At 38.4% G+C, this 24,762-nt stretch overlaps 1 protein-coding gene across 1 annotated transcript in view; it reads right to left on the bottom strand.

Annotated features, from left to right (window-relative positions):
- CSDE1 (cold shock domain containing E1, RNA-binding) overlaps nucleotides 1–18,622 on the bottom strand; it is a 31,958-nt gene extending 13,336 nt beyond the window's left edge. Inside the window, 10 exon segments of the mRNA XM_014534548.1 lie at nucleotides 606–731; nucleotides 837–965; nucleotides 1,275–1,356; nucleotides 3,442–3,539; nucleotides 4,157–4,249; nucleotides 4,651–4,760; nucleotides 5,735–5,933; nucleotides 7,470–7,616; nucleotides 10,041–10,438; nucleotides 18,517–18,622. Of these exon segments, the coding sequence (XP_014390034.1) occupies nucleotides 606–731; nucleotides 837–965; nucleotides 1,275–1,356; nucleotides 3,442–3,539; nucleotides 4,157–4,249; nucleotides 4,651–4,760; nucleotides 5,735–5,933; nucleotides 7,470–7,607 (975 nt within the window). The 5' untranslated portion in view covers nucleotides 7,608–7,616; nucleotides 10,041–10,438; nucleotides 18,517–18,622.
- Between the last annotated feature and the right edge of the window lie 6,140 nt (nucleotides 18,623–24,762).

The following is a 24,762-nucleotide window of genomic DNA, read 5'->3' as shown; positions in this document are numbered from 1 at the left end:
ATTTTTAGCTGGAGATTTCCCATCCTTCCTAGTTCTAAGTCAAACAAGAAGAACACAGCAAACCCATGTTATTTATAATAGTTCCCTAAAGGGAAAAAAGGGGTCGACAACTTAAGTCCACTTTGAAAGCTTTGTGTTCTATGGTAACATAATAAAACCATGAAATCACAACACTACAATAAAGGTCCTGCACACTGACACAGAAGTTTTAAGGAAAACTGTTTTAGTTTTTTATGTTATACATTTCCTTAGCACTATCGCCGACCCCCTGCCCACTCCCAGGTCTCATCTCCTTTCCCCTACGAAAGAAACAAACTGGCAGTGGGTGGCATAGTGGTGGGAACAAATGTGCACCAAAATTGTTGTTTTCCATTTTAACAAGCATTTATTTTGTTCCCTTTTTCTTATGGCTCAGTATAACAACAAAACAAAATTAAAAAACTACACTCATGGATAAATCAATCAGTGGCTTCTCATTTAGTTTAATTATACATATCAAGAAATATTTCATTGCTCAACTACCACATAATTATATTAATCAAATGGGATAAAAATTCTGTTACTGATGAGGCAAAGAAGACTCTCCAGAAAAAAAGACCATTTACCTGGTTTTTACTGGTAACTTTTGGGATAACTTTGGTTACAGTTCCTTCAAAATGTTCAAAGCTGATATCTTCAAAAATGACTGTTCCTTGAGGCAATAGTCTGACATCTGTTGCAACTTCTTTACCCTAAATCAAAAGGGGGTGGGAGGGAAATGTCATTTTAAATGTTTCCTAAAAATGTAATTCATTACTGATCTTACAAAGCCAAATAAAGTTAGTTAACTATCTTACATTTCTGTCCTTGATTGTGAATTCCACGTCATCTCCAGGCTGTAAGGCTTCTAAGTCACCCTTAAATTCACTATAGTGAAAGAATATCTCTTTTACAACATCACCTCTTTCAATAAAGCCAAACGCCTCCTGAAGCCAAACAAAAAATAACATTATATACTGTTAAGCGTGTGTATTTATGATTACAATTTACAATCAATAAGCTTTTTCATAAAATTATACTGCCATGAAACAATATATTTGGTAAAGCCCAATACTATCAATTAAATGGCCCATTTTAAAGAACATAATGAATTAGTAACCAAAGAATTTTAAGATTATTAAGGTTAACAGTAAAATATTTTCAAAGAGGAAAAACAAAAGCCTTATTAAGTTTGAAGTATAAGACTTAACATAGTCAAAGAAAAAACTCAAGTTTCTCAAATTGATGATATTTACCTTCATGGCACAAACTACTCCCTGACAGCGGGCTTGTTTCTTTTTCAACAGCATAATGTTTCGAGCACTTACAGCACCAGTACTGGAAGGGAATAATTGGGTGGGGGTGGGGGTATCAAAGAAGGGTGAAAAAATGCATTGGCTTGGTTAGATTTGATGAGTCTAGAGGAATAAACAATAAACTAGTTTTCTGAGGCTTCAAGAATTCTATCACTAAGAGCAAATGTAAGGTTGATGACACCTGATTCTTTTCACATGGCTTCATATGCAAAAAACTTTTGCTCAAAATCCCTAGCCTTCTAAATGAGGAACATATATGTAAGCATTTTTCTCTTGGACTGTTAAAACACCACCATGGGTACATGATGTTCTGCTTTTCCATTAAAACAAAAGAAATAAAGCCACAAACTACAGGCAACCAAAGATGGGGAATGCTCGTTTTAGGAAGGTCATTCATTAAATGCACATTTGAATAGGCATTATGTGCTGCAAGCAAAGGTATTGGAGATAGAGATGAATAAGAGATGGCCCGTTTGCAATGACTGAATTTAGTAACTATTTCATCAATTTTTTTTCCTGATTAAACAGCCATAGAAAGATGAGTAAATGCAGTTATTATAGGAGAAATTTGCTATGCGTTAAAAAATGATTCACTTTCATTGAAACCAGTTAGATACATCACTTGCTGCTACATTGTTCCCATCTTTGAGCAGTAGCAATGTACATTTGATTTCGTTTTAAAGATGGCACAGACTATAAGATGCAATAGTATTTGTTGATGTAGTTGCTTTTTAAGAGCTGTAAACCACGCAATTACTTCTCTTAATTCTTCATGAAGAAATTGTAATTCAATTGTGCCTTTTACTTCAAAAATCAAACAGACTAACAAAGACACAGAAAAAAATTCCTACTTGCTTTTGCAACTTACTGAAGTGAAAAGGTTTTAGACTCAGATTGGGATTTAAATATCTGCTATTGAAAACTTTAGGAAAGTTACTTTATGAGAATAAACCTCAGTTTACAGGTGAACAAACTTATCAGGTGAAGCTGTCCTGAGGATTAGCAGCTATTTCATACAATGCTTGGCACATGTAAGAACCTGATAAAGGTTAAGTAAAGCCCTTTCATTGGCTCCCCCCTCAAACTCAAGCTCTATTCTCTGGTTTCCTTCTTGAGATTAAATTGAGGTATTCAGACTAAACTTTGTAATATCCAAACCTACAAACTCAATCTAATTCCTTCTAGTCTTACAAAAGGTAAGGCTCAAGGCTAATGATTCTGCACATGCTCTTGGGACTTTTGCTGTTGGAAAGTGCATTCCTAGCATTTTTCCAACTTCCCCACTTTTAACTTCCTTCTGTACTTGTATTTCCCATCTCCCCCACCCCCAAATAAAAACAATCATCCCTGGGCATTCCTAACTACACGTTCCTTAACTGCTTATGCCTGGAAATCAACAGCTCTACTTCCTGCCCCTTACTAGCTCCTCTCACTTACAGGTGTAACTGCATATTCAATCTTCACCCAGAAATACCCACAGATACCTCAAATTCCAAATGCCAAACTAAGTATAATTCCTTTCCCACCCTTATTTCTCCACTTGACCACCCCTGGCCTTTTTGTATTGGGCCCTCATCTTTCCTATTAACTCTCGTATAACTCCTCTAGTTTAGAGCATCCCCACTCTCCAAAAGTCTACCTTCTCCACCACTTCCAATAATCTAATGCTATCATACTTAAACTCCTTCAAAGATTCCTATGCTTATGGGAGAGAGCTCAAGCTTCATCTTCCTATGATCCAGTCAATTCAATCAACTCAAAGTATCCCCAAAATACTTCCTCTACCCAGGACACTCTTTCTCCCCTCATCTCCCTAGTGCCTCTACAACCTTCCCTCAAAACTTACAATACTGATGCTTTTGCAAAATCTTCACCAACCTCTGGAACAGCTAGCTCCTTGAAAACTGTTTTCTAATTATCTTCCTATTTCTGACACTCTGTACAATGCCCATCATAGAATGCACCTCCTCAAATACTTAGTGATTAATGAAAAATTTACAAGATCATAAAAATTATCTAGAGTTACAAGCTAGGTTTATAACTCCCTTCAAATTTCTTATTGCGAAAAAAAAAAATCATCTAGGTAGGGGGGAAAAAAAGAACTTACTGTTTATTGTTATCAATTACAAAATTTATTTTATCTCCTGTTTCCAGCTGAACGTTCCCTTCCACGTCTTCAGGGGTGTAAGTCAGATAAAACACTTCCTGTGAATTAATAAGTTATTATTACTATATTGGCAGGATGCATGATTACGGTATACTGTGACTTACTTTGTTAAATACCTCTTAAACTGGCATTTTAAGCCAAATTCCTTAAAGTTAAATGCTTTATGACAAGCACATTGTTGTATTCATATAAACACACACTTCCCCTCCATGATGCTGATGACTTCTGCGAGTCCACAGCTGAGCAGCAATCCAACTTCAAAAAGCTTACACACGGGAAGCGTTTGCCCAGAGACTGTAGTTACATTTCAAAAGACCAATTTTTATATAAGGCATTCCAAACAAAAAAGCTGGAGTTAGTGCTTAAAAGGAACCAGAAAAAAGATCCCCTCCCTCAACCCCCCAAAAAGTGAGTAAAAGGAGCATTTTACCTTAATGTTCTAACTAAGGTCACACGTGGGCAAGCTAAAACACTTGGAAGTCCTATAGATTTTTTTTGTTTTTAATTTTTTTATTATGCTGCACTCAAAGCCTTAGAAACCAAATTTAAAATTGATTTTATCTACTGCAGCTTACGTTTTCTATTTTGAATTAAAGGACGCTTATAGATCACATGGTGGATCAGGCAAAGGTTTAAGAAAAATACACAAGTTTACCCCATTACGTTCGTAGCATACACTCCCTGTTGGACTCTGACCCGGGGCAGCTGGAGATTTACTCTCTAAGTTGTGAGGAACAGCGCACACAACCTACCAGTCAAAAAAAAAAAAATTTCCATTGCTAATCATTTCAGGAGCAGCACTGTGCAATATAAACTGAATTTTAATATCCTCTATACTATACATAGGGATGCATTTTAATATGATCCACAAGAGGATGCCATGCTGCCAAGTTTCGAACTTACAGACATAAATTGACTGTAAGTATAAACTCTGGGTTATTTGTAAAAACCCAAATTGAGTCTTGACCATTTTTAAATTTCAGGTCAAGAAATGCCAGTGCTTCTGATATAATTTTAAAATAATCATCTTTATATACTACTATAGCTCTCTTGCGTGCAAACTGAGGAGATGGGGAATCTTCCTTTTCTAATGGGAAAGATATGCAAATGCAGGGCCCGAAGAAAACACAAAGCATCAAAGTCACTAACTTGTCCATTCATTCGGTCTTCAGGGAGGATTTCTTGTTTTATCTTCACCAGTTTAACAGCAATGGGTTTCCCAGTCCGCCGGTCAGATGATACTTCGAATTCAACATCATCTAAAATAAAGAAAGTGCTGTGTTTGTTGTACTAATTTTGGTAAAATGGTATCTCATGTTCAAGCTAAACTTAATGTAGCATTTGAGCTGCCTTATACTAGTGATTCCCCAAGTGCGGTCCCTGCACCAACAGCAGCCATTACCAGGAAGCTTAGCAGAAACACAAATTCCCGGGTCCCACTCCAGTCCTATTAAAAAGCAATCTTTGGGCAAGCAGTACAGCCATCTACGTTTTTAACAAGCCTTCCAGGTAATTCTAATATACACTGTTTCGAAACCATTGCTTTAGACTAAGCCATATCTTAGTTTTCATGCCATGTACACATGCTGCAAATAAGGCAATATAACAATCATGACCTTTGGCAAGTTTTTTTAACCTCTGTACCTCATGCGTATAACGAGAATTAACCGAAATAATACTCTCATAGGGCTTAGAGTACTTGGCACACAAAAATATTCATGTTAACTATTCATACTTTTTTTCCTCAAAGATATTTTTAAAAACACACACTGAGACCTGGTAACTTCAGTCCTTTAATAAACCACACATTTTCACATGTAAAAATGGCTTCTCTGGTGTCAGCCAAGATGATTTTTCATATAGTGCAAGTGGTGAAACTGTAAGAGTTATTTTTTCAGGTACTACCAAACTAGTACCTGGTAAAATAATCAAAACTAACATTACAAAAGTTGAATCTTTCTATGGGCCTAAAATCAAATATAGTATAGAGAAAGAGTCATTATTAGGGGAGTAACTTAAATCTTCTAAGTATCTATTTAAAAAATATTCAAAGATATCCTTTAATCAGTCAAAAAGACAACACTACAATAGAAATCATAATTCTGCTAGTTTATATGGACACACTCCAGTAATTGGTAGAATTAAAAGACCCAAACTAACACTCTCATGAGCAAGTTGATATGGAAAAGAAATTTGTGATTGGCTTTTTAAAAAAGGAGAATCAACAGATTACCTCCTACTTTTAAGTCCTGCAGGTTGCCATTATACTGTGAACAGTGGAAGAAAAGTCTAGCTTGACGTTCTGAACACTGAATAAATCCGTAAGAGGTTAGCAGTTTTTCAATAACCCCAGTTTCACGCAGTGCTGCTGAAGTACCATTGGGGTACCCATTGTGTCCATTGTTGTGGAGAAGGTTTGGATCAAAGCTCATCTGTTTTGAAAAGAAAAAGAACTCAATATATACAGATCTGTACATTATCTCCACAGCACAGGTCTAATTAACAAATCAATATATTTTTAATATAAAAAGGCAAACAAAATAAAGATAAAATAGATAAAAAGGAAGAGTATGGGCTTTTATTGTTAAAATGCAAATTTAGCTATTAAAACATTTCAGAGTAAATATTTGAATTATTTGGGAAATTGCCCCAATTTATGGCCGAATTCTTGCTTACTAGAAAAACAGAATTTCCAGAGGCTAGTATTAAGGTAAATCAATGACATAAGTAAAAGCTGCCTTTATGTTAACTTTAGCAACAATCGTAAAACAACTTGGTAATTAATATTTGAGATGGCAACCTAAACTATGAGCACACTTCCTTAAGAAATTTATTAACACTTACTTTGAAACTTAAATAGAAACCTTAATACTATTTCGTAAGCCATGCACCTTGAAGACAATGACTAAGTTAGTAGAGATTAAAACAATAAACTTTATATGCAATACTTATTTCAAACCAGAAAATATCAGAATGCATGCATGCTTAGATCCTTTAATGGAAAACAACCCAAAATAGTGAGTTAGAAAACAAGTGTTTTCTAACATAAAACTCCAAGAAAAAAAAAACACCTGAAAATGTTCAATCATTTCACAGGTGCTTTTAAGAAGTCTTCTCCTGTTTTAGACACTGATAAAATCTCTAAAGGCTATTGTTTTTATGACCAGATAAAGCAAAGGAAAATGTTCCTTAGAGAAAAGGGCAACTATTTAGATGTAATGCAATGCAACCTGTTTAGATCATCAAATAATGTCCTCACATTGGATATTTCATTTAACCATAAAAACAAATTATTTTTGGTTTATAAGCATTTCATTTAAGTGCAAAGTTGAACATTAATAAAAATGTTTTTCATTAGAAAAAAAGTACTAAAGTTCTAGAAAGATAAAGCCAGGTACAAATACTTAGTGTGTGGGATGGCCAAATCATGCAAACCAAAGCTATCACATCTGTAGGTGGTTAAGTTCTAGTTCTTTCATGCTTAATATTATTCTGTGTCTGACATGTATTAACTCATTTAATTTTTACAAAAACCCATGAGAAATATTATCCCCATTTTAACAATGAGGAAACAGAGAGGCTAAAGACTTGCCAAAGTCAAATGGTAGTGATGTCAAACCAAGAAGTCCTAATGTCTACAATCGGGGCTCTAAATTAGGGCTTCTCAAGCTTGTTACCTGGCAATCTAGTGATCTGGTTAAAAATACAAAATCTGATTTCAGTGAGACAGGGGTTTGAGATTCTCCACTTCTAAAAAGCTCCCAAAGTGATACTTCTGATTCTTGGACACACTTTGAGCAGCAAAGCCCCACACTACCAAACTTATCTTTCAAGATTCAAGGTGAAGGAAATGCTTGGGGAAGTTAGAAAGTGAGTTTGCAAGGTATTTTAACCAAACTGAGTAGCCCTCCAAAGTCATGCTCTAAACACAAAGCAAACAAGCTGGGGTGACTGCTTCCCTGACTTACAGATCTCTGATACATGGGGGTCCTCTTTTGTTTTTTTGTCCCAGATGAGGTAGAAGATGAAGATAAAGGTAAAGAAAGTGAAGGAGGGGATGCAGGAGGGGGATGAGAATCTGATGACACAGTAAAAACGTTCTCCATCTTAAACAGCTGTGATAACATAGCACAATGTTTATAACTGACTTACATAGCAAAGTAATATTCAGAATACAAAGATTAGGTTAAAGAAAAAGCACTTCTATTTGAAATCCATTTCAATAGAATGAAATGGAAACCTTGATATTTAGTCTTTTACCCTTTTGAATAAAGACAAAGCAGTATTCAATTTTTACTATCTTACCTAACCCAGCACAATCAATCACTAACCGTCTAAAATTATTTATTTTTAAAAACAAGATGAAGAGGTATGAAGAAACAAATAGGAAAAGCAAAAGATACAAATGAGCATTCTCTTCTTTGGCACACTATCCTTTATCACTATAAAGTGAGGAATCCTTTCTGAATTTCAAGCCTTTACAGTAGGTTCTCAGGTTATGTCGGAGGTACGTTCCTACAGCCCAACATAACGCGATTTTTGCTGTAAGTCGGACCCACCTACATAAGCACCTACGTCACTCACATGGAGCACATACACAGTAGTAATGAAGTGAAATAGTAAAAAAATTTAAGATAACAATTCCTGACCTTTATTTGTGGTAAATAATAAAAAACACAAAGCACATATGTACATATGTCAAAATGATGAAACTTTTTTTAAAAAAATAAATAAATGGGAAATGGCGACAAACATGGAGTCCAATGTAACCCAAGGACTGTATTTCTATCCACTTTAGAAAATTTAGGAAGATTAAAAAGGAAAATTGACCTTCATAAACCTAACTTCCCCAAATTACCATTGTTTAACATTCCCTATTTGCATACTTCAACTCTGGATTACAGCAGATACAGTAAATTTCCACAATTTATGTTGTAATTCCAGCAAGTCTCCACTTAAACTGATGGGGACCTAATGCCATTCCTGAAGTCACTGCCCCTTCCTTAATTTTCTGGTCCTGCAAGAGCTATTTACCTCAATACTCCCAGTTTACAAGGGCCATAGACCAAAGAACAGCTTAACTAGAGGGAGGTCACTTGCGCCATCCAGGATGGACATTAAATACAATCAAAGTTAACCATCTAACCAATTCTTGAGGGGGAGAGGGTGGTGAGAGTCCACTACAGAAGCTTGGTCGTTAGGAAACAAAGAAACTCAGAAATATATAAAGAGAAAATCACATTGTCTAAGTTCTTAGTTCAGGATCTGGATCTTAGAGTCCCCTGAACCAGCAGCACTGCTTTGAATTAAACACTTTTCCTGAAACCTCCGAGTGTCCAGCTGTCTTCTTCCACACCAATTCTGTAACAAAATGTCCCCATTTTTACAAACAGTTTCTAGCTTGGACAACTGGATAGATTATAAGTCATTTCCCTCCAAGCTCATCTTCACATTCAATTGGTCACCAAGTCCTATCACTTCTCCAGTAAAACACCTAGCTAGCATCTACCTTTCTTTGACTATACCCTAGTGCAGTGATGGCGAACCTATGACATGCGTGTCAGAGGTGACACACAAACTCAATTTTTGGGTTGATTTTTCTTTGTTAAATGGCATTTAAATATATAAAATAAATATCAAAAATATAAATCTTTGTTTTACTATGGTTGCAAATATCAAAAAATTTCTATATGTGACACGGCACCAGAGTTAAGTTAGGGTTTTTCAAAATGCTGACACGCCGAGCTCAAAAGGTTCGCCATCACTGCTAGTGTTTACCTTCCTTATGCTCTAGCCACTGCTCTTAACAGGTCTTTCCATCCTCATGTATCTCTTAAAAGTGGACCTTTTTATCTTTAAAGATATACTTCTAAATATATAACTTTAAAATCTGAAGCTATCTCAGTTTTGAAATACAAAATCCATTAAACTCTTGCTTACAAACATCTGGCAACTTTCCTACAGAATAAAGTCAAATATAGTGGGCCCTTCAGAACCTGCCTCTAGCAAGCCTCCCTTTCCAGTTACTCTCTCCACCCCCACAAAACTGTACTCTCTCCACTCTGTTCATGATGGACTACTCAGTATATACCATGTGTTTTCACTTCTGCCAGAAGACTCTTCTCTCTTAACAAAGTACTACTCACCTTCAAACGTCCCTTCTCTGTAGGCTTTCCCCCTAGGTTACAAAGACCTCCACACAAATACCATTGTAATACAACGGGCATTCCTACCTGAAACCCTAGCTCCTCATTAGTACAGATGGAGTTTTTCTAAGAGACCAATAAACCAAGAGATCTGCATATAGATGAATAAATATAATCTTACCGGGGAAAAAAAATCTCAATTTTGGCCATAAAAGTGGCCCCAACTAACAAGACAATAATTTAGTCTAGTGATATTTCAACTCAATAGTTGAAAATATGGTTTTCAGAATACTTTTAGAAGAGAACCGATTAAAAAGATTTTATATCTGATCAAATAATTAGGAAATCGTAATTATAAACTGATTATTGTCCATCAGGAAACTACAAACCTACCTCGCAGTGATAATCAAATATTGCACTTTCAGTAGTATTTGCTGATTCTTCTTTTTCAGCACACGTTTCAAAGGATGAAAGTTGCTAGTATTAAAAAAAAAAAAAAAAGGAGAGCGAGAGAAAATGATCTAGCAAGCTAATAAAGAATACAACTGCTGCTGCACCGGGCAATCTCACAGTACAGCACTGAAGAAAACAAAGACTACTAGCAGCGTTGGGAAGTGCTCTTTCAAAGCTGTTGAGTAGGCACAAACTTCTTGTTTCAGATCAAGTGTTGTGTCTTCAACTTAAGTGTACTCTTCTTTGGTCTTGTTGGTTGTTTCAAGGTTTGTTCTTTGCCTGATCTGAACTTGAAGCAGCAGTTTCAGGTGGTAAAGTCTGTTCTGTTACACTTCATACTAAGAGATAAAAAAAAAATAAAGACATTAAATATACCATAACTTCCTTAAAAGAACCCAGGACAGAGGATAGGTACAGGTACAAGCTCATTTCATTAACTTAGAATCAGTAGTCAAGCAAATAATACAGGCAACTTAGAAGCACATTCATTTGATGTTATTTGAGCAATCTCTCATGTGCTAATGGATATACCTCCTTTAACATCATATACTCAAAACCAGAAATTATTTCGGTCATTGTTGACACCCCCCTCAAGCTCTAAGTTACATAACGTAATATTTAGTACAAGTGTTTTATAAACATTTAGCACTATATTAGGTACTGTAGAAAACATAAAAGAAGTTCCTGCCATTAGAGGGGGTTTATACTCTGCTGAGAAGAGTTATACATGGAGAAAAAGCAGAATATAGGACGAAAATATCAAAAATTAATTTGCTCAACTAATATTTGGGTGCCCACTATGTCATATACTAGAAATACTAGGTATTGTTTAATCACCACTGTATGTGTATCAAAGCAACATAGTGAGCAAAGTCAAAGAGGGCTTTTAAACCTTTTCGGTCCAATGTCGAGGCTGACTCGACAGACCAGGCGCTAGGAGCAGGTCCAACGTCAAGTTGGTGATTGAGCTAATTGGCAATTTCTGCCAGGGAACTACTGCAACCAAGAAAGGAAGGACTTCCAATTCAGACCAGACTGTTTGAATTCCAAAAATAAAATGGGACCGCAAAGGGTTAATAAAAGGTGGAATTTGAACTTAATTTGGAGAAATGGGGAGATTTCAGGCATGAAACATCACATAAGCCAAGTTAGAGTATGCCACTAAATTCTAAATCCCCTGAGAGCAGGGACCATGTATATATTCTACGCCCAGCATCAAGGGAGGCTTATTGCATGAATGACTGTGGTCACAAGTGTGGCTTGTTTTCAGAGGAATCAATAGGCTAGTCTGGCTAGGACAGAGGTCTGGATTAAAGTGAAATGGGATATGTGGTGTGACAGGTGTAGTAGAGCCAGGCTATGAAGCATTTCAACTTGAGATAACAGGAAACCGTCTTAGTTCTTTTTAAAAAAAATTGATTTCAGAGAGAAAGGGAGGAGAGAAACATCAATGATGATAAAGAATCATTGACTGGTTGCCTCCTGCACGTCTCCTAATAGGGATCTTGATCCACTGAGCCAAACCTGCTAGGGCAGTCTTAGTTCTTGATAAGAGAGTATTAAGTCTTGAAATGCTTTGGGAGATGACTTAGTGAAGGAAAAAGAGAAATATTAATGAGCTGTTGCCATAAATAGATGAGAAATGTCTACAGAAGAGAAACAATTAAGATGAGATGAAATGGAAAGAGAAATGAAATATATGTATAAATAAAAAATTGTGTTTTATATTAGCTATAAAAATTATTTTGCACTGATTCAAATGTTAACTAAAATGATTATCTGGGAAGAAAACGATAGATTTGGTCTTAGACAAGCTGAAAAATGAATATATATTTGAAAAACATCACAAATAAGAACCATAAGGAAAAAAAAAACCACATAATTCGGCCAGAGGTCAGAGTTGGTGAAATAGCTTAGACTAGCACAACTCAATTCTAATCACCGATACTAGTAAAATGCCAGTATTAAGTTATTTAATCTCACTAAATTTAATATGCAAAATGAAAACTTAGTAATAACTGATTTGTGACCATTTCTTTTGTGGTTATATCTAACATCCCATGACATTACATTGCTACTTCGAATATCAACTGTTACATTTGTCCAAACAGTTTTATTTGCATCATTCTCCTATTACCCAGACTAGATACTTAATTCTTAGAGCTATGGCTCTCAAATCACTTGGGAAGACTTAAAATATACCCATGCACAGTACCCGTTCAAAGAGTAATTTAACTGGCCTAAAGTAGGGCTACTTCTGTAATGACTGATTCCTACCTCTCCACCTCCACACCCAACACTGCAAGTCTTAACAGTATTTCCTTAAAGGTATCTTTTGTATTCACCTTATTTACTAAATGACATCATGTTAATCCAGGTGTCTAACACATCTGCCAGCTTCCAGTGTCAAACCCCTCCATTTTCTGTCAAATAATACTGCCAAGACTGATCTAAAACTCCAATTTTATCCCATCTCCTTGTCCAAAATCCTGTGATTTTTCCAGCACTCTTTATGGGAAGTTCTCAATCCTGGCTGCATATCTAACCAAACCACCACCTGGGCAACTTAAAAAAAATCAAAGCCTGAACCCCACCATGACATTCTAATTTTTCACTAGCTTTAGCTCCCAGAAGTTGGTATATTTTGTTTATTCCCTTTCCCCAAGATGTTTTTGACTTGCAACCAGGGTTTAAGAACCACCACTAAAGATATCTCTGTTCTACCTTGCCATCTTTACCTTCTATTGCTCTCCAGTTCTTCTCCTAGACAAGTGCACCCGCTCTTCCCTAATCTTTAAACACAACTCTTGGGAGATTCTTGAATTCTCCACTTCTTTGTGCATATGGCTCTTCCCACATATAATATAACTTTGCCATATTCAAGGTGACAAAAAAAGCCAAACCCACAAACAAACACCCTTTTTTGACCATACAGGCATTGACATATTACCTTAATTCCCACGATGTGAACAGTAACTCCTACTGCCGGTATCATTCTTGGTATCAAATCAATTCTGTACTTTGCTTACTTCATGTTTACACATCTTGTTCCTCCAATTTTATTTCAAAATTCCGAGAGGCAAAAATCAAGTTTATTTATTTCTCTATTACAGCCCCCTTTAGTGCCTAATCCAGTACTTCTAAACTTAACCATGGCAGAAAATAATATAGCAAGAAGTAGTTGATTCATAAATGTTTGTTTTGGCTAACTATATAAAGTCTTAATTATCCAATCAAGAAATAATCTTTTGCCAGGCCAGTGTGGCTCACTGGTTGAGTGCTCACTAGCTCAGGCACAAGCCTGGGTTGCAGGCTTGGTCCCCCATGGGGGTTGGGGGATGCAGGAGGCAGCCAATGGATATTTCTCTCTCACTGATGTTTCTTTCTCTCTATCCCTCTCCCTTCCTCTCTAAAAATCAATAAAAACATTTTTAAAAATAAAGAATTAATCTCTTAAAAATAGTCTTGGTACAATGATTTAACCTTAATAACTAAGTCTATTTATGAACCCAAAGACCTCAGAACTGCTATCTGATGATATCGATGAGAATTTCATCAAACTACTAACAAGGTTGTGCGTATTATGAGACGAAGTATCAAAAAAATTTATCTTAAAAAATTTGAACTGATTTAACCTCCTCTAGGGTGTTGTATTATGTTAAGAACTGCCAGGTTTGCCATTTAGTAACACAGAAATAAGACACTTCCAGAATCTAAAATCTGAATCATTACAGGGCCAGTCTTAGGCATTAATAAAACCTATTAGGATATATTAAAGCTCAAGCAATCCCACCCAAAATCATGAATAATTCAGAGTGGCTAAGTTTCATTTCATTAGTTAACTTCACAGTTATGACATTTCCATGATCAACTAAATACTTTTAAATCAAATTAACATTTAATAAAACACAAGATATCCATTAGGTATTTTAATAAACTTGGCTATCCACTCATCATTAACATTATTAAACCAAACATTTAAGTCACATGAATTACAGAGCACCAATCAAAAAACTAAGGACCAATTTAAATGTGGATCCCAGTCTCCCTGATTGCTAAGTAATCAACTCCTTTTTCCTTAGCTCTGTATGGAAACATTATTGCCAACTACTATGTCACATTGTTTTGGGAGTTAAAGCCAATTCCTTTACTTGAACTGATAAATCAAATAGTTAATCCCCATTTCACCTGTCTTAAATTTATCAACACCTATTTTGTTATTTACTAGCTCCCCCAGTTCCCTGCTTTATCTCAAAAGCCTAGCAGAAGCCAAGCACAGAGTAGGAACCAAGTTAATAAATTGTTTTGATATCGGTAATCCATTTAAAATATATCACATAACCCAGTTTACCATTTGACAAATTCTTCTCAAAGTCTGTACAGCACTCACTTGGGGAAAATGTTAATGAAAGGCTACACCATTTTACAAAAGTCTCCCCACTGCGCTGGCCAGTGTGGCTCAGTTGATTGGAGGATCATCCTGTATACCGAAGGGTTGCAGGTTCAATTCCCAGTCAGGGCATATACCCAGGTTATGGGGTTTGAACCATGGAAGGGTGCTTACACGAGGCAACTGTTTGATGTTTCTTCCTCTCTAAAATTAATTAAAAAATAAAACCATATCCTGGAGTGAAGATTAAGGGGAGAGAGAAAAACAAAAGCCTCCCCACCATCTAACCTACTTTTTTTCGAGTACCTTCTTCCTTTGAGAAGAGCGAAGACCCACAGAGGCAGCATGGGAATGAAAAGACTATTGTTGATTTACATGAATAATATTCTTGCCTTTAACTTTCCAGTTCATATTTCTTGGTGCATTAACCCAAGTTAAAATACAACGCATAAAATATATATATATATAACGCATTTTGCTATAATCTGTACAAACTGAAGTGCTTAACAGGTTTTAATTCACTTTTACTTTAGTATCTATGGAAAGTAATTAACCAAGCTCAAACAATTTATGTCATCAACATATTGAATGGAAATGAAATAAAAGTCAAATTGTTCCAACTATCTTTCTGTGCATGCTTAGTAATAATTATGCTGGGTTGTTAGTTACCTTATCAGCTACTAAGTTTTTTGAAATTAAATATACATCTATCACTTAACTGCTTCTACATACGCTAGTACTTGAAATGGGACAAATGCCAGTGTGGGAAGAAGCTGAAGAAATGCTTCAGACACACAATCAGGTAACAGTGTAGACCGGCACTGTCAAACAGAAATATAGTGCAAGCCATATATGTAATTTAAAATTTTCTAGCAATCATATCAAAGTTGAAATAAGCAAAAAGTATTCAGGTGAAATTACGTCTTAAGCAAATATATCCAAAATGTTATTTTCCACTTGTAATCAAACTATATGAGTTTTACATTCCTTGAAATCTAATGTTTTGCTTTGTTTTTTACAATTACAACACATTTCAATTCAGAACTATGCACAGTTCAAGTGCACAATAGCCAGACATGGCAAGTGGCCACCACATTGGTCAGAGCAGGTGTAGACTGATGAGGGGAAAAGGCATTAGCATGCCCAATAAAGCAACAGTAAAAAGTAAGGCCCTTGGGCAAAGACTTTCATTTTTTTAAAAATATTTTTTTTATTGATTTTAGAGAGGAAGGGAAAGGGAGAGAGATAGAAACATCAATGATGAGAATCATTGATGGGCTGCCTCCTGCACGCCCCCTACTGGGGATCGAGCCTGCAACCCAGGCATGTGCCCTGACCAGAATCGAAACCAGGACCCTACAGTCTGCAGGCCGAAGCGAAACCGGTTAGGGCTGGAAAACATTTTAATATCAAGACAAAGGGATTATTTAAAATCCTGATTTGGCAGAAAGGATTTAAAAACAAGAAATGATGGGATTAAAAAAAACAAGTCATTCCTACCACAGCATCTTCACCATTTAAGACATTCTAGGGATTAAGTCTTTAGAAATAGTTATATGCCTGGTGGGTGTTGTTCAGTGGTTGAGCGTTTACCCATAAACCAGCTGGTCACAAGTTTGATTGGGTCAGGGCCCACGCCCGGGGTTTCGGGCTTGATCCCCAATGGGGCGTGCAGGAGGCAGCAGATCAATGATTCTCTCTCATCACTGATGTTTCTAATTCTCTCTCCCTTTCTGAAATCAATAAAAACATATTTAAAAAAACTTTGTTAAAAATAATTATAAATCTCCTAGCTGTAATCCTTCATTATGAAAGAAATCCTACAATTTTTACAGCACTGCGTAAGACAATGTGGGTCAAAGGTCTCAAAGTAATTTCCCTGATCTTGAAAAGGCAAAGCTAAGAAGGCACATCAATTCTTCATGTTTCTTTAACAAGAAGTCAAGATTTTAATTTTGGGGGGTAAAACAGTTCTAAAATTCAACTCCTTAAAAATGGATACAAACAGCATTTCTATGTTTCAACTACCTGGTCAAAAGTATCCTTCTCACAATAAACTTAATGCCACTGAACTGTACACTTAAAAACAAAAAAGATTAAAATGGTTACTGTATGTACATTTTGTCATAATTTAAAAGAAACTGTTTTTTTTTAAGGTTGCCCTGCAGAGTGTCTTTAGGTAGAGTGAGGAAAAAAACAGGAATAGGATAAGGCATGTCAGTTTTCACTCTCATTTTCTATTTGCTAGGAATTTACCAGAATTTTCAACCTCTCTAAAGGTCATAGTTAAGTCAGAACTTAATTACAAAAAAAGGAGACCTATCTTCTGTGCTTCAAATACTTTACTTTTCAACTCAGCTGCTATAAATACTCATCTCGATGGTAAACATCCAGAGCAGCTGCAAAATCATTCAAACCACTACCATCTTTTATTTCGGGCCTAGGGCTAAAAGGAAACAAAAAGAAACAAGATCGAGTATTTATCTAGGTTTTATGACTGAGGCGTATGCCTTTTCGAGTATATAAATCCCCTCTTTACCTACACCAAGAATACCCATTACTGGTTAGTATCAAAAGGACACCAAGCTATACTGCCCCTCAATGTAGCATTGAGAATGCCTGCGTTCTAGAAACCCCCAATGAAAATTCCCCAGCCTGTGATCTAGAATAACTTCTATTAGGTGAACTATAATTTGGTACCCACATTTTATAGACCAGTAGCTCCGGAAGAGTTGCCAGTTCACAGCGTCTTGATAAAAAGCTAAGTCTCTCAAAGGAAATAGATTTAACTACCCATGTCTTTGAGCGTCCTCCCTCCCCCTTCACCCTGTCCCCCAGCAGTCTAACGAGGACCACTCTTTCCCTCATTTTAGGTGCAAAAAAGGAAATTGTATAGCACACTTCAGATTTTTGTGTTTGCAGATTGGGAGGCTGCTTTAGAGAGCGTTCCCTGCCTCACTTCCGAGCCAAACAAGAGAGGAACCATCTGGATGTTTGCAAAGGAAACCCTTAAAGCAAACGAACCGTGTCACTGAAAAATCGTACCGATAAAACATCGGACGGTGAATACCGAGGAAGTCTCTCCGACCAGGGCTCTAAAAAAACCAACTCTACTTAGAATGACGAAGCCGAGCCGTCCATTGCACAATGTGGGGCTGGCTCTTGCACCGTAAGTACTAGAGAAGGTGGTAAGGAGGATGGTTCCACGGAGCTCTCAGAGCACGCCCTAACTTCAGGGTAGAGGGATGAGCCACATGCCTAAGATTAGGCTCTGGCTTTCTCCAACAGTGGAAGGGGAGGCGAAGAAAGGAAGGTTGGGTATAGAGACCGGAGAAGCAGATGGAGGTGATCGGAGGCAAGGGTGATAATTAGGCCGTGCTACAATGCCAGATGTGGCCGGGGAAAGGTGTCTCTAGGCATTTCGATGCAGCAAGGCATCAGCCCGTACACAAAGGAGGCGCCAGTGCCGCACTGCGCTCTGGTACTCGTAGTCAGATCCCCAAACCGATGACAGGCGGCGAAACTATCGGGTCCGGGGCCAGAGCAGGCCCTTCTCAGCCTCCGGTTCTTCCAGCCTCACACAAAGGACCGCGCCACCACCCCTCCGCCCCGCCCGCCGGGACTTGTAGTTCCCGTTCCCTCGCCAAGCCGCAGAGGAGAAAGCGGCCAGACTACAACTCCCAGCAGCCTCCGCGGCAGAGCCCCGCACCCCTGCCTCCATCTTGGCTGCGGTCGGAGCCTCCATTTTCGCTCCCTCCCCCCCTTAAGTCACCGCCACCGCCACCACGCGCGGACGCCTGGTCTCGACTCTTCGTTTCGGCTCTGCGGCCTGACGTGAGGCCTCTACAGTCGAACAGGGGCCGGGTGGGAAAGCCCGAGGCAGAGACTCAGGGTGAGATTTTCCCTACCCGGAGCTCTAGGAGTGCCCACCTTGACTCAGAAGTCTCTCCCGTTAGTCTTGGTCTTTTCATCCGCCCTTAGTCTGGCTCCTTGCTACCCACAATTGGACCCTAGGGTCGTACTCACCCCAACAGCTCAGCGCCCCCTCTCCAGCGCCGCCATAAGCAGCACGGCCCGGTACGTAGGAATAAATCTCGCTTCTCTCGCGAGAGTTGCGGGCTTTCAGCGCGTGCACAGGAAGGGGAGGGTAGCGCCTGCCTCATAGGCTTGCGCACGAGGGCCGAGTGACGCCCACGGGTGCGCTGCGCTTAACCACAACCAACATGGTGGTTACGTTCCACTACATTCCCTCCCCCACAGCCTGCGGGAAGCAATCTCTGCGTTTACTGACTCCGCGGGGACTCTGGGGGCGGGGTGGCGGGTGACTTGGGCGCTCTGATCTTTGCTGACCCGAATGTGCTTTCAGCAGCTAGACCTGGGTAAATGGAGAAGGCGAACAACTTGGAGGGCAGATCCGGGACTGTCATATGAAGGATTTCTCTTTTCCCAGCAATGATCCAAAAGCTCCCCAAACCCCAGTTTCTTCTCGTAGTGTAAGCCTTCTCTCTCGTCTGTTACATTAGACTGGAATTTTCATTAGTAGAGAGTCAGGTAATTTGGAAGTCTTAAGGGAGACCTTGGTCTCCCAGAAACTACCTTGCTAGCAACAGACGGACAAGAGTGGGCAAGGAAGCCTAATCATGAAAAGAAAAAAAGATCCTTTAGCTGACCTTTTTGTTACCAGAGGATATTGGTAGTGTATCAGGTAATCAGAGAGGCCGAATCAGTAACCAAAAGGTTGAAATCAGAGCAAACCATCTTGAGTTCTAAGAGGAGGCAGTACCCTACTTGTGATGTTCAAAGATTTCTCTCTCCAACTCGGTTGCTATTCCAATCCGATACCACCTCCAAGGTGCCTTTGTTCTCTTTTATGTCTTCCCACGCTTTCCTGGGCACAGATATTTGCCTCACTTTCAGTGCTTTCATAGCTCACTCTATTGTGATTATTAGTCTATTATAGCTAATGATACTTTAGGACAGGGCTTGTGACTTTCATCTTTGCAGTCCTGGTTCCTGACAGTGCCTGGCGTAGACAACTCTCAAAAACTTGTTGAATGAATATCACTGAACAACAGTGTAAGGAGTTGTTAGAAATTGAAATGATTGTTGAATGAGTATCACTGAACAACAATGTCAGGAGTGGTTAGAAATGGAAATGTTCTGTTGGGGAAGTACAGAATGTAAACATGCCAAACCAGCTGTTTCAGTTTCCTTTGACCATTTCTTAAAATGACATCTCTCTCTCCCAGCAATAGATCTAGTCTGGATATTGTAATCTAATGTTACAGAGAAACTGCCCTGGGCTCTTGCTTTAGAAACAAGGTCATGTGGAGCTGGGCTAAAAGTAGAATTAGGTCTAAGAGCACACATTCTCAAATATCACAGCAATGGTAAATGTAAAAAGTAATAATCTTACTAAATTCTATAAATACCATTCCTATTAATAAGAAAGAATAAAGTCTGGATTTCTACCATTACACAAGCTCCTAAAGACCTTCTTAAATCATATAACCATTACATCTCCTCATTTTGAATGTCTCAATTTCCTTTAAATTCCTCTTTGACCCATAATTTGTATCAATGTACATTTAACAAAATGCAAATATATATAAACCCAGAAGCATACATTTTAGCTTCCAGAGCATTAAAGAAAGTAAAAGATGGAGTGATTTGACCTAAATCACTAGTTTAAATGATTTATTTCTACAGGTACTACACATAATTAGTGGTAGGTTTCATTTTTATTTTATTACATTATTTTTAGGAACTTGTGAAGTTTTTATTAAATCCACACAAGTGAAAACCATATTGTGAGGAGCTGGGGAATGGGGCTACCAAGGACTGGGAGCCAGGCCACCAGAGGGGAAGGGCGGGTGAGGGGGGAATAGGACAGACCCAGCTGAGCTTCAGGGGCCATCACCAGGGCCACTGCACAGCTCTTGGGCACTCAGGTCACCAGGCAGGTTTACTGGTGGGGGCTCACCAGCATAGCAGAGAACGTGGTGTCACCAAAAGCCCAAACTCTTTTGCCATGTCTTACAAGGCCCTAAATGACCTAGACCTCATTAAGTCTCTAACCCCTGCCTCACTGTGGTTCAATTCCACTGCCATTTTGGTTCCTTGAACATTGCAAGTTTGTTCCTACTTCAGAAATCTTGCATTTACTGTTGCCTCTGCCTGGAATGCTCTTTCCCCAAATCATCATATATTTGGCCCTTTCTCAGAATTTGGGTTTCAGTTCACCTGTTAAGGCCTCACAAAGGTCTTTTCTAAAATAAAAGTACCTATTATTATTACCACCATTTCTTAAAAATACTAGTTTGTTTTATTGTCTTCATAACATATCACCATCCAAAATTATACATTTATGAGTTTAATTATTACCCTTCTGAACATTAGTATAAGCCTCAGTTATGTTTGGTTCATTATATCCCGTACACCTAGGTCAGTTCCTTACATAATAATAGTATTTAATAAATATTTGTTGAATGAATGAATTGCATTTACTTAAAGCTAAGAGAGTATTGATTGTACAATATATTATTTATACATTATTTATGCACCGCAAGAATAAAATATGTTGCCATTTTACTGACATTTTTATTACTTAGAATTTTTATATTTATTAAGAACTCTTTTAAACTTATTTAGACCTAGATTTGTTTTTAAGTGTCACTCTCATGTGTATATAAAGAAAAAAATAAGTACTATTAATGATGTTTATTGTTGAAGTAAGTACATCCAAACCTGCAGAGAATTTTTATAAAAATTCGAGTCAAACAGGATTCATTTGGAAGCAAGATCTCAACAGACTGAGAATAAGTGCAGTTTCTTTCATGTACTTGAAATGAGGGAGGGAACGTAAAAATTACCTGAAGGTGGAGAAAGAAAGGCGGAGATTGGATTACTAGACTGTTAAGATTATATACTCTCAGCCCTAGCCAGTGTGGCTTAGTTGGTTAAGCATTGCCCTGTGCACTGAAAGGGCACAGGTTTGATTCCTGGCCAGGGCACATACTCAGGTTGTGGGGTTTTTTTTCTCTCTCTCTCCATTCATGCCGGAAGCCAGTCCACCCATGCTGCTTGACACAGTCGCTGCAGGGAAGAAACATCTGCACAGCTTATGTTTCAAGGGACCTGGCGTATATGGCATATGTTTGCTCCCCCTTCTTAGCGCTATGTGTTTTAACCAAAGTCACCTCTCCGAGAAAGGTTCTTTAGGACTAAGGAAGGGAATCAGTAAAACCCCTTAACTAAGTGCCAGGCAGGTAGTTAATCACTTTAACTATGAACAATCACGCTTAAGCTACATAATCTTTACTTAGGATAGTCTCCTTCAGTTACTTCCTTGTAGCTTGATAGAATAATAGAGTAACCTTGGAATGGAGATAAGAAACGCCCTAACCTTTGGAATAGAATGGATAGGATTAAAATCAACTGGTATAAATACAGATGTGACAGGACAATAAACACAGAACCTGGCTAGAGAACCTCCCTATGCTGATCAACTGAACGCTGCCTCCAAGTCATTCCTTCTCTCAGACTCTGTCCCCCCCTCTGGGAACCCCTGGACCTGCTGGGGATGGACCCCAACACAATCATCTAACATCAATAAAAATACTTTTTAAAAAAGATTACGTGGCCCTAGCCTGTCTTGCTCAGTGGATAGAGCATCAACCTGCCGACTGAAGGGTCCTGGGTTCGATTCCGGTCAGGGGCACATGCCCGGGTTGCAGGCTCGATCCCCAGTAGGGGGCGTGAAGAGGCAGCCAATCAATGATTCTCATCATTGATGTTTTTTTCCCTCTCTCTCTCTCTGAAATCAATATATATATAAAAAAGATTATGTGCTTTCTTGGGAATGGCTATGCTTTAGAAGAAGGAATCTGAAAGGGGGTATTCGAATAGTGTGTTGTCCTGGGTTCGATTCCGGTCAGGGGCACATGCCCGGGTTGCAGGCTCGATCCCCAGTAGGGGGCGTGAAGAGGCAGCCAATCAATGATTCTCATCATTGATGTTTTTTTCCCTCTCTCTCTCTCTGAAATCAATATATATATAAAAAAGATTATGTGCTTTCTTAGGGATGGCTATGCTTTAGAAGGAATCTGAAAGGGGGTATTCAAATAGTGTGTTAACCTAGATGCACAGAAATAATGGACAAGGCTTGCTTAAGGCAAAAATAAGCCTTTTACTAAAAGAAGTTCTGTGTCTAGGGCATGACTACCCACCATGAGTATGAAATTAGAAATTTATGATCAGATTACCCTGAGGTTACTTTCCATAGAAACTATTTTACCTTAATCAGTTGGGTAGTGGTGTCTGCCAGGATTTCTCATAGTAAAGTTACTATTTTCTCCTTTATAATTACTAAACTTTTTAGGGGTGGATACGTTGGGACCATACTTGATTGAATAGTGTCTTCTCAAAATTTCCATCTACCCAGACCTTAGAATGTGACCTTATTAGGAAAAAGGGTCTTTTGCAGACATAATCAAGTTAAAATGAAGTCATGTTCGATTAAGGAAAACCCTAATCCAATGACTAGTGCCCTTAGAAAAGGGAGATTTAGACAGAGACCTACAGGGGGAACACCATGTGAAGACTGAGGCAGACTGTAGTGATGCATCTACAAGTCAAGGAACGCCAAGAATTGCCAGAAGCTAAGAGGGGCCTGGAATACATTCTCCCTTAGAGGAAGGAACCGTCCTTGCCAACACACCTTGATTTCAGATTTCTAGCCTCCAGAACTGTGGAGAATACATTTCTGTTGTTTTAAGCCATCCAGTTTGTGGTAATTTTAAAAAATACATATTTTTTAATTTCGAGAGGAAGAGATAGAAACATCAATGAAAGAGAATCATTGATTGGCTGCCTCCTGCACGGGGTCTACTGGGGATTGAGCCCACAACCTTGGTATGTGCCCTTGAGCGGAATCAAACCCGGGACCCTTCAGTCTGCAGGCTGAAGCTCTATCCACTGAGCCAAACTGGCTAGGGACAATTTGTGGTAATTTGTTATTGCAAATCTAGGAAACTAATACAGAGACTAAGCAAATATCCTTTTCTGCTTAAACTTTAGTCCACTAATTTTAGCATATATTGGTGGGCATCATTTGGCTCACAGATGTGCACATTCTTTTCCACACAGAATTATTTTTGGCCCACAAATACTTGTAATGCAGCATTTCCTAAGAGTGCTTCATTGTTGTTTTTAGGATTTTATTCCAAACTGCTAAGAGCCACTGTGGTAGGTAGAATTCTAAGATGGCCACCAAGATTCCCACCACCTGGTGTATAGGCTTCTTTTAAGAAAATAGATATTTTTATTGGTTTCAGAGAGGGAATGATAGAAACATCAAAGATGACAGAGAATCATTGATTAGCTGCCTCCTGCACGCCCTCACAACCAAGGCGTGTGCCCTGACGGGGAATCAACCCTGACCTCCTGGTTCATAAGTCCCCGCTCAACCCCTGAGCCACACCTGACTATACATGCTTCTTGAGCCTGGGCTGGACCTGTGGGTATTAGAGGATATTACTCCTTTATGGCAAAAGGCGTTACGGCAAATGTATTTAAGATCTCTAATCGCAGGGAAGGTGGGTGGGAAGACAGCAACCAAAGAACTTGTATGCAAATATGCATAACCCAAGGACACAGACAAAAGTGTGGTGAAGGCCTGGGGCGAGGGGTAGGAGGCGGGGCCAGGCTAGAAGGGGCCAATGGGGAATGAAAGGGGACAAATGTTAATACTTTCAACAAGAAGTTTTTTTTTTTTTTAAAGATACCTAATCAGATTAATCAGAGGGAGATTATTGTGGTTGGGCCTCACCTAGTCTGGTGAGCTCTTAAAAGGGAATCTGGAGGTGGGAGATAAGGGAAGTCAGAGAGATGACCTCCTATTGGCCTTGAAGGCCTATATAAGTTCTATTCTATAAGGAAATGAATTTTGTCAACCACCTGAGATTCCAGAGGGTCCAGAGCCTTGTAGACTACATTGTGCTAATTACAAAATATTTATGAAAACCTTGTCTACTTAACAGGTTGCTATGCATGTGAAAAATAAACCTTTGCACTTCCTAATAATTAGACGCATTACTGAGTAAAATTAGCTGACGTTATCTAAATTAGTTTTTTGGTTTTCTTTAGAAAAGATAAGTTTGTACTTAGGCTTTGCAAACCAGTCAAATCCCTCCATCCACTGCAAAAGAAACATTAATAGTCACTCAAATCAAAGTGAAAAAACATTCTTTCACTTTGTTAAGTACAGATTAT

Source organism: Myotis brandtii, unplaced genomic scaffold (genome assembly GCF_000412655.1).
Source record: "Myotis brandtii unplaced genomic scaffold, ASM41265v1 scaffold131, whole genome shotgun sequence".
Classification (NCBI taxonomy): Eukaryota; Metazoa; Chordata; class Mammalia; order Chiroptera; family Vespertilionidae; genus Myotis; species Myotis brandtii.
Note: the sequence above shows the minus strand (reverse complement) of the source record. Positions and strands in the feature narration are given on the sequence as shown.